This window comes from Pollachius pollachius, assembly GCF_949987615.1.
Source record: "Pollachius pollachius genome assembly, chromosome: 12".
Taxonomy (NCBI): Eukaryota; Metazoa; Chordata; class Actinopteri; order Gadiformes; family Gadidae; genus Pollachius; species Pollachius pollachius.
Genome location: NC_136945.1, coordinates 18996558 through 19007352, shown reverse-complemented (window position 1 = coordinate 19007352; position 10795 = coordinate 18996558). Strand labels below are relative to the sequence as shown.

Sequence of the window (10795 nt, the reverse complement as noted above, 5' to 3'; positions counted from 1 at the left end):
ATGGAGTGAGAGTTGATCGGATGATAAATCAGGGAGATTGAACGAGTGTTAATCCATTGTTTTTGGAAGCTCCTTTCATAAGGGTCAATAAATGCCATGACCGGAGTCTTGTCATTTGATCACGTTACGTTGAATTGTTTTACGGGATAACAAAGATTACAAGTTGAAAGATCTGTTAAAAATCGATTATTTATCAAAATACAAGAATATCACAGTCAAAACAATCCAGCAAAAGTTTTACATACTTTCATCAACATATAAAGCATCAGCCACCGTTTGGAAGTCTGGTTCTTTGGTATCGGTTCTGTAGGGTCGCCCTGGCTTCGAAGGTCAACGTTAGGAGTTCATGGGCTAAAAGGATCCCTGAATAATCAGTTCCAGAGGTTTTGCATAATAACGAGCTTCCGAGAAAAAACGATATATTGTAATAATCAAACATCAACACAAATATATTCAAAGAATTCAAAACAAGTAACAGAAAGAAAAAAGACATCCTTAGCATTAGAATAAATCTTACATCATAAAATATTTTAACTTTGACAATATGGAACACGAAAGTGCACAAATGTTCATCGGGTTCCTAAATGCATCGTCTGGGAGATGGGTCAGGTGATGCTATTCGCCTAACCATTAACTCAGGTCCATTTCTACTCTTAAGCCTTTTCCAGCAGTCTTGCTTTTAAGACCCTCTCAGACTGTTACCGAGGCGTTTGGCCCTTAGTGTTCATCTTGCATCCGTAGTTTCAGAATTTCATTTCACACCAACAAAAATACAATATATTTTATTAAAGCTTATACCTTCAGCATGTTTTTGTAAAATCATCCATTAAAACGTCCAAACTGTGATCGGGATAGAGAGGTACCAATTGTGCAAATATTGTGTGTCTATCTGTGTGTGTGAACAGAATGATGGATTTGGAGTGTTAACACATCTAGGATTGTGATTCCTCGTTAAGAGACAACGTAACGTTGTAAGTAAGGCCGTGTTGAGCTGTCTGTGAAGGATACTGTGTTGTGTAGTGATTGTGTCTCCTGCCGCATCCAATCCTGGTCGGTCCAGAATCCATCGTAAATGGTGCAGGAATATCTCCAAATATTGGTTGTTTATTAAATACTGCACCCGCGTTGATGCCGTAACCCTGAGTTATTGTACATGTAATGTTCCTGTCTTTTCATTACCATCATATCTTCAGTATTATCAGCTCAGCGGTCCGGCAGGCACGCTACAAAAAGATCTGAGCTAAACTACATACCTGATATTCATCATTCTTGTTGATGAATATGTTAAGGCTCTCCTCTCTCTCTCTCGCTCTCTCTCTCTCGGCCTCGCTCTCCTGTGCTGATGCCTCTTTGAGAAATTAATACTAACGATAACGTAACAATTAAAAATTCTCCCATCAAACGCTAATAGGACTCAATGACAATCATACAAAAAAAAAACAATTACACCGCTAGGCCATGCCCTCTCCTCCCCCCTCCCTCCATGGAGGACAGCACTAAGCCACGCCCACCCACAGGGACAACGCTAAGCCACGCCCACCCACGGGGACAACGCTAAGCCACGCCCACCCACGGGGACAACGCTAAGCCACGCCCACCCACGGGACAACGCTAAGCCACGCCCACCCACGGGGACAACGCTAAGCCACGCCCACCCACGGGGACAACGCTAAGCCAAGCCCACCCACGGGGACAACGCTAAGCCACGCCCACCCACGGGGACAGCGCTAAGCCACGCCCACCCACGGGGACAACGCTAAGCCACGCCCACCCACGGGGACAACGCTAAGCCAAGCCCACCCACGGGGACAACGCTAAGCCACGCCCACCCACGGGGACAACGCTAAGCCACGCCCACCCACGGGGGACATCAACATACGAAGAAAGTCTACATGCTGAAGGAGAAAAAGACATAGAAATAGGAAAATAATGTTTATATTTTCATAAAGGAATAAGGAGGTGCTGGTGAACCCTCTGAACACGGCGTAGGAGACAGTGTTCCAGATGTGGCGGCAGTGCGTCTCCCCGCCGGCCCACCCTCTCAGCGCAGTCCCCCTGGGGGGTCTGGCCCCATGCTGACAATATCGGACAGTCTTGTATCGGACAGTCCCCCCCCCCCCATCCCTCATGTTCATTTGGTGTGTATGTGTGTGTCCTGACCTATTGACCTATATACACGGATGGGGTGGGGAGGGGAGGGGTCTGGGTCTCTCCCTCCCTCCCTCCCCCCGACTCTCCCCCGGTGGGGGTCTCCTCACGGCACCCCCGCCCCCGCCCACAGCTCCTCCTCGCTGTCCCCCCCCTCCTCCTTCTCCCTCCTCTTCTGCTCGGCGGGGGCGGAGCACGACGTCGCTCGCTCCTCCTGCTCCTTCTTGATGGTCGGGGCGGTGGGCGGGGCCGGGGGCGGGGCCGGGGGCGGGGCCGACGGCTTCGGGGGGGGGTCCGCGGGGGTCTTAGCGGCCGGCTTGTCCCCGGACTCGCTGCTGCTGTCCTCGAAGGCCTCCGGGTTCTCCAGCATCTCCCGGATCAGCGGCGGCATCGGGCCGGGGATCTCCATCTTCAGGGTGATGGCCCGCTCCGCACCTGGGGAGGGACGCAGAGAGACACACATTAATACACACACCTGGGACACAGAGGCATCAATACACACACTGGTACGCACACTGATACACACACCTGGGACACAGAGGCATCAATACACACACTGGTACGCACACTGATACACACACCTGGGACACAGAGGCATCAATACACACACTGGTACGCACACTGATACACACACCTGGGACACACACTGATACACACACCTGGGACACAGAGGCATCAATACACACACTGATACACACACTGATACACACACCTGGGACACACTGATACACACACTGATACACACACTGATACACACACCTGGGACACAGAGACATCAATACACACACTGATACACACACCTGGGACACACACTGATACACACACCTGGGACACAGAGACATCAATACACACACTGATACACACACTGATACACACACCTGGGACACACTGATACACACACCTGGGACACACACCTGGGACACAGAGACATCAATACACACACTGATACACACACTGATACACACACCTGGGACACACTGATACACACACTGATACACACACCTGGGACACAGAGAAATCAATACACACACTGATACACACACCTGGGACACAGAGACATCAATACACACACTAATAGACAGACTGATACACACACCTGGGACACAGAGACATCAGTACACACATTAATACACACAACAGGGACACAGAGACATCAATACACACACTGATAACACACCTGGGACACAGAGACACAGAGACATCAGTACACACATTACTACACACACCTGGGACACAGAGACACATCAATACACACACTAATAACTATACACATAACTACACACACCTGAGACACAGAGAGACACACAACTACACACACCTGGGACACCGGACACAGAGAGACACAGAGACTTAAATACACACACTAACACACACACACCTGGGACACAGAGATACACATCAATACACACACTAACACACACACACACAGAGACCAATACACAAAGTCATACACACTCCTGGGACAACGGACACAGAGAGACACATCAATACACACACTAATACACACACCTTGGACACAGAGACATCAACACACACATTAATAAACACAACGGGGACACAGAGACACATTACTACACACACACCTGGGACACCAGAAACAGAGAGACACACATAACGACACACAGACAGAGCCGGGTCACTTGACCCTCAGAGCCGTGTCACGTGACCCCCAGGGGGCGGGGCGGGGACTGACCCTTGGTGCTGATGCCCCGGAGGTCGGTGACCTTCATCAGCATGCGGGGGAACATGTGGGGCTTGTTGGGCCGGCGCCGGCGGGCGTAGATCTTCAGCGCCTCCAGCAGCGGCTCCTGCAGCTGGTCCACCTTGGCCGGCTCCTCCAGGTCCATGCGGTCTGGGGGGGGGGGGGGGGGCACAGGAGGGGTGAAGACCCGCTCGGGTTGGACCCCCTGGACCACAGACCTACCCAGCGCTGTTAAGATGGCCTCATAGCCCCCGGCCCCCCCTACCCCTCTCATGCATTTATTGTATGTTGTACGTCCTGGCACTTAAAAATAGTACTTAGCATTGTGTAGCATCTTATCCTAGCTATCTTTGTTGTATACGGGAACGGGTTAACTTAGTGATTGTTAGTGCTTGGTTCTTTGAACATCCTTGCTGTACCGACAGCGATACATTGTTGTTTCCCTTTCTTCTGACAAATGTACTTATTGTAAGTCGCTTTGGACAAAAAGCCTCTACTAAATGCCCTGAATGTAAAGGTTATCCAGGTAGCAGCATTAAACTAAGAGCAGCCCCGGCTGCAGTACCTCCGCAGATCAGGCAGATGGCGCTGAGGAGGCCGGTCTCGGTGTCGTCCATCTCGAGCGGCAGCAGCTGCACGGCGAAGCTGAACACCAGCTCGGTGAGCGGGCCGAAGCCGGCGTTGTGCATCTGGGTACGGTTCAGCGTCAGGCCGTCGGAGAAGGTCATGGTGTCCTGGTCCGGGGTGTAGCGCGTGCAGATCCTCAGCATCTGGAGGAGGAGGAGAAGGAGGAGGAGGAGGAGGAGGAGGACCAGAGGGTTGAGTAAGGAGGGAGGAGGAGGAGGAGGGAGAGGAGGAGGAGGAAGAGGAGGGAAAGGAGGAGGAGGAGGAGAGGACCAGAGGGTTGAGTAAGGAGGGAGGAGGAGGAGGAGGGAGGGAGAGGAGGAGGAAGAGGAGGAGAGGACCAGAGGGTTGGGTTAGGAGACAGAAGCAGAGTAGGAGGTAGAGGAGGAGGAGGTATAGGAGGTGGAGGAGAAGGAGGAGGAGGAGAAGGAAATGGAGGGGGAAGAGGAAGAGGAGGAGGAGAGAGATGAGGAGGAAGACGAGGTGGAGGGGGAGGAAGAGGAGAAGGAAATGTAGGAGGAAGAAGAGAAGGAGGGGGAGGAAAGGAAAAGGAAATGGAAGAGGAGGAAGAGGAGGAAGAGAAGGAGGAGGAGGAAGGAGAGGAGGAGGAGGAGGAAGGAGAGGAGGAAGAGGAGGGAAAGGAGTAGGAGGAGGAGGAGGAGAGGACCAGAGGGTTGGGTTAGGAGACAGAAGCAGAGTAGGAGGTAGAGGAGGAGGAGGAGGGAGAGGAGGAGGAGGAGGAGGAGGAGAAGGAAATGGAAGAGGAGGAAGAGGAGGAGGAGGAGGAGGAGGAGGAAGGAGAGGAGGAGCTCCTACCAGGATGTCCAGGCATGCGGACTTGAGCAGGGTGATCTGGTCGGCGATGGTGAGCGTGGTGAAGCCGGGCAGCCGCTTGGCGAACTCCACGATCTTGATGATGCACTTGGTGGACAGCTCGCTGAACTTGTCCCACAGCCCGAGGTCGAGCTGCACGCGGTGCTCCGCGCTCGAGTTCTGGAGGAGAGGGGGGCACGTGGCGCTGTGAGTGTGAGTGTGTGTGTGTGTGTGTGTGTGGTGTGTGAACATACTGTGGTGTATCAGTTGTGTTAGTGCAGGGGTTCTCAACGTTTTGACAGCTGAGGGCCAATTTAGGAACCCGGAATTTGACTGAGGGCCGCCAAAGGACAAAAGAATTAGGCGGGGAACGCCGTCAGCATCCCAGTGGTGAAAAACAACATGGCACCGTGGGCCTCTGGGAGTGAGGTCAAGTGAGGTCTGCATCACGACACTGAGGTTCATCCTTTCAAAGTAATGTACAGTCGGATTAAAACTAACAAAGGCAACAGGTTTAACTGAAAGCTAGAGAGGGTCGACTTTTCTCTTTATATTTATTTATTTTTGTTTAAATTAATATTGTTTTAACATTGTGTGCGTGTATGCATGCGTGGGTGTATATATGTGTGCGTGTGTCTGTACTCACATTGTGTGTGTATGCGTTCGTGTGTCTGCGCGTGCGTTCATGTGTGTACTCACAGTGTGTGCGTGTGTGTGTATGCGTTTGTGTGTGTGTATGCGTTCGTGTGTCTGCGCGTGCGTTCGTGTGTGTACTCACGGTGTGTGTGTGTGTATATGCATGCGTGTGTGTATGTATGTGCGCGTGTGTGTGTACTCACAGTGTGTGCGCGTGCGTTCGTGTGTGTACTCACGGTGTGTGTGTATATGCATGCGTGTGTGTATATATGTGTGCGTGTGTCTGTACTCACAGTGTGTGTGTATGCGTGTGCGTTCGTGTGTGTACTCACGGTGTGGTACTTCCCCAGCTGGCCCAGCGAGGGGAAGGTCTCCTGGTGGGCCTTGCTGACCTTCCCCACCAGCTCCTCCAGCTCCGCGCTCAGCTCGTAGCTCTCCAGCATCAGCACCTCCTCCTTCACCTCCTTCTTCCGCTTGTTGCGGTCGTTACGCACCGCTGGGGGGGGGGGGGGGGAGAGAGGGAGCGAGCGAGGGAGGGAGAGAGAGAGACATTTATAAGCGCAAAAGCCTGATGAGGGATTTTGGGAACAGATCAAACTACTGTCGTCAGATGGAAATAAAAGGATAGATTGTTTGTTTTAGGTTTGAGGTCTGTGTGAGTGTTTCTGTGTGTGTGTGTGTGTGTGTGTGTGTGTGTGTGTGTGTTTATGTGTGTGTGCCTGTGTGGGGGGGGGGGGAGAGTGTGAAACTAGGCTCTTATTTACTTTGGCTCCTTTAACCCTTTCTAGAGATATACGCTGTCAGTACTTCTTGATAAAGTACTGAGTGTGTGTGTGCGTGTGTGTGTGTGTGCGTGCTAGGTTTGTGTGCGTGCACGTGCTATCTGTGTGTGTGTGTGTGTGTGTGTGCGTGTGCTAGACGTGTGCGTGCGTGTGCTATGTGTGTGTGCGTGCGCGTGCTAAGTGTGTGTGTGCGTGAGTGTGTGCGTATGTGTGTGCGTGTGCGCGTGTGCGTGCGCGTGTGCATGCGCGTGCTATGCGTGTGTGCGTGCGCGTGCTACGTGTGTGTGTGCGTGAGTTTGTGTGTGTGTGTGTGTGTCCTTGCATGTGTGTGTCCTCCCCTCACCTTCTTTAGACATTCCTACTTCGAAGCACTTCTGCAGGCGGCAGTACTGGCAGCGGTTGCGCGTCACCTTGTTGATCTGGCAGTTCTTGTCCCGGTGGCAGGTGTACACCATGTTCTTCTGGATACTGCGGCGGAAGAAGCCCTGAGCAAGGCAAAATGTATATATAGGTCAGATCTCTTTCCAAAGTGCGTCGGGAGGACGCTCTCCATAGAGCGGGCCGGCGCGCCGTGTAACGCCGGGAGTGGCCAGCAGAGGGCGGCACCGCCACACGAGAATCAGAGCGTCGCTGAACTCCGTTTGGTTAAGGAAAGAAATACGGGAGGAATAAAGCCCACAGTAAAAGTAAGAAAAGAAAGGTACTGTGAGTATGAAGAGAGGAAACATTTCTAGACGTTTTATTTCTTATATAATTCTTAATACTTATATTATTTTCTTCTATATGGAAAGTGAAGAAACGCACATATCGGTAGCCTCATAGCATAATTGCCGAAATCATATTTTGGCCAAATTGCGATAATAATCCTAACTACTCTCCTAAACCTGCTGATTGACTTTGCCTCATTGGCTACATCCTATTCCAATCAGAGTGCATTTTACATTCCGTGGTCACTATCTGCCGAGGTCATGTAATTGACTTGGGTCTGCGGCGGTGTGTGGAGGGACTGGCTCACCTTGCAGCCCTCACAGGAGCTGACCCCGTAGTGGTAGCCGGATGACTTGTCCTGGCACACGAAGCACGGCTTGTAGACCCGGGGGGGGGGCGGCGGGGACGGGGAACTGGGCACCATCTCCTCCGAGCTGCTGCTCTGCGTCTCCACCGCTGGAAGGCGCCATAGAGCAGAGGTGGACGTTAATACAGAGAGGAGGAGGACCGCGTTATTACATACAGGAGGAAGAGGACCGCGTTAATACAGAGAGGAGGAGGACCGCGTTAATACAGAGAGGAGGAGGACCGCGTTAATACAGAGAGGAGGAGGACCGCGTTAATACAGAGGAGGAGTACCACGTTGATACAGAGAGGAGGAGGACTGCGTTAATAGAGAGGGCAGTAGGGGGGAGGAGGGAGAGGGCTGATATGCATACAGCCCGAAGGTGTTCCGTTAGCCCGGAGGAATGATCCTGTTTGCTCTGGGATCCAGGTGAGTTGGAGGTAATTAAGGATGAGTGGTCAGCACACAGACCCCCACCCCTCTCTCCTCAGACCCTGAAGCGCCCCCCCCCCCCCCCCCGGGAGGGAAAGTTAAGGCGGTCATTTTAAAGAGAAAGGGGAGGGGCTTGAGGGCTGATTGGCAGGGGGTTAAGGGGACTGATTAGCTGATGGCCAGATGGCTCCGCTGATAAAACGCTGATTGGCGGCTGAAATTTGATTGGTTCTTCTGAGGGGGAGGGGCTGCATACCTCTGTTGTCTCTTTGAGTGACATCTGACCGTGTGTGTGTGTGTGTGTGTGTGCGTGTCAGTTTTTATATGTGTGGGTGTGCATGTGTGTGTGCGTCCGTTTTTATATGTCTGCGCGTGCACGTGTGTGAGTGCGTCTGTTTTTATATGTGTGCGCTAGCATGTGTGTGTGTGTATGTGCTGGGGTGAGTGTGTGTGTGTGTGTGTGTCGGGGTGCCGTGTGTCTGTTTTATTGTGCGGCCTCCCCGGCCTACCCCCTAATACCTCCAGTCCATGTGAACAAACACAGCCTCGGTTTACGGGCCCCTGGCCCCTAACGCCATGGCAACGCCTCTCTCGTATAACGCCATTTGCTGGCCACAGGCGGCCATTGTGCTGCTGCTGGTCTGACGGTGACCTACACCCTGTCACATGACCAGGTCCTCTGGTCCGACCCGACCTACACCCTGTCACATGACCCGGTCCTGGTCCGACCTACACCCTGTCACATGACCCGGTCCTGGTCCGACCTACACCCTGTCACATGACCCGATCCTGGTCCGACCTACACCCTGTCACATGACCCGATCCTGGTCCGACCTACGCCCTGTCACATGACCAGGTCCTCCGGTCCGACCCGACCTACACCCTGTCACATGACCAGGTCTTGGTCTGACCTTCACTCACACTACACATGCACGGCACACACACCACACACTGCACACACACTACACACGCACTGCGCACGCACTGCGCACACACTACAAACACTACAAACCACACACTGCGTGACTCAGGCCCTCTTCCTCATGCGGAGCTCCAAGTGTCTCAGAGAGGACTTGTCTTTCAACTCTTTACCTTCAGTAACCCCAACTTCACCTCCATCTGCTGCCCCCCCCCCCCTTGTTTCCTGGCCCTAAATTCCTCAGTGCCGGCTGGAAGGGGTTTAATAGAAGGACGTGCTCATAAGGTGCCCTATAAAGGCAGGGTCTGGGGGCTCACGGTCAGCCCACTGCCCTCTCCCTCCCCCCTCCCTCTCTCTCTCTTCCTGTCTCCCTCCCTCACTCTCTCCCCCCCCCCCCCTCCTCTCTCCCCTCTCTCTCTCTCCCCCTCTCTCTCTCTCTCTCTCCCTGCCTTTCTCTCTCTCTCTCTCCCTCATTCTCCCTCCCTCCTTCTCTCTCCCTCCCTCTCTCCCCCTCTCTCTCTCTCTTCCTGTCTCCCTCCCTCACTCTCTCCCCCCCCCCCTCCTCTCTCCCCCTCTCGCTCTCTCTCTCTCTCTCCCCCTCTCTCTCTCTCTCTCTCCCTGCATTTCTCTCTCTCTCTCCCTCATTCTCCCTCCCTCCTTCTCTCTCCCTCCCTCTCTGTGTGAGGGTGGGGGAGGGAAGGTAGCGGTGACCTTGGCCAGCTCTGCCCCCCTCCCCCCATCCCCCCGGCCCCGGGTCTGTGACCCCCCTCTGACCAATAAAGAGAGGAGGAATCCGGGGTCAGAAATTCAAAGTCCAACACCTCCTGCCGGGTGAACGGCCTTCCGGACTGGACCCATGTGTGTCCCCACCCTGAGGACCCACCCTCCCCTCGCCCTGAACCCTGAACCTCCTCTTAACCACCGGGGGGAACAAATGCAAGGAGAAGAAGAGGACAAAAAGAAAAGCAGAGTGGTGAATGGAGAGAGAGAGAGAGGGGGGGGGGGGGGAGACAAAGAGAGAGAGAGAGAGAGGAGTCAGGATGGGTGAGGTCCGGTCTCCTCAAGAGGTTAAATCGAATATCTTGAACTCCTAACTTTGAACTTGAATGAAACCCTGAAAGTGAAACTGAGCCAAACAGTCAGACAGCGGGAATGCCGGCTGTTCTTGTGTTTTATAGTCTTAGGACGCATTATGTTAGAATATGAAAAGAATGTCACTTTGAATCAGACGGAATCGCAGGCTCCATTTGTTTCCTGTGTCTGTGTTGCCAATGACAACTCAAGGGGTTGTGTTTGGAACATCGCTCGACGAATGTCACCATGGACACAACAGTTGAATATCACGTCTCCGAGCAGATCCCAGACACTAACCCAGGAACACACTGGTTCAGCTCTCCCAGTAACACACTGGTTCAGCTCACCCAGTAATACTTCCATCCAGTTCACTTCCATCCAGTTCACCCGTCTGTCATTACACACCTTTTTTAAGACATCTTATCAATCCATCTAAATAATTGCAATTTTCACAACAATGAAAATAACATTGAGTGTTGGTATCCAATCACAGACGCGGACAGCGATGACAATGAGCACCTTGTCACCAGGTAGGAGAACCACTAAAGACTTCTTCCTCGGAGCGTGTGAAAACGATATCCTTCAAGTGACGAGCTGAATGGAGAAAAGAA

The 10795-nt window shown here is 52.7% G+C and overlaps 1 protein-coding gene across 1 annotated transcript; it reads right to left on the bottom strand.

Annotated features, from left to right (window-relative positions):
• Positions 1-171: 171 nt before the first annotated feature.
• LOC307084087 (retinoic acid receptor gamma-A-like) lies at positions 172-8143 on the bottom strand. Its single transcript, XM_079748248.1, has 7 exons — positions 7721-8143; positions 7049-7190; positions 6256-6419; positions 5291-5467; positions 4416-4620; positions 3842-4000; positions 172-2583 (listed from the first exon to the last, which is right to left on the bottom strand). Exons 1-7 carry the CDS (start codon positions 7835-7837, stop codon positions 2255-2257), a joined length of 1293 nt encoding a protein of 430 aa, XP_079604374.1. The 5' UTR covers positions 7838-8143; the 3' UTR covers positions 172-2254.
• Between the last annotated feature and the right edge of the window lie 2652 nt (positions 8144-10795).

Excerpts from the sequence above, each read along its gene's own strand:
- LOC307084087 (XM_079748248.1), bottom strand. The coding sequence starts at position 7,837 with ATGGTGCCCAGTTCCCCGTCCCCGCCGCCCCCCCCCCGGGTCTACAAG. Across the intron at positions 7,191-7,720 it reads GCTCCTGTGAGGGCTGCAAG|GGCTTCTTCCGCCGCAGTAT; the intron begins GTGAGCCAGTCC and ends TGCCTTGCTCAG. Across the intron at positions 4,001-4,415 it reads CATCTGCCTGATCTGCGGAG|ACCGCATGGACCTGGAGGAG; the intron begins GTACTGCAGCCG and ends CCCCCCCCCCAG.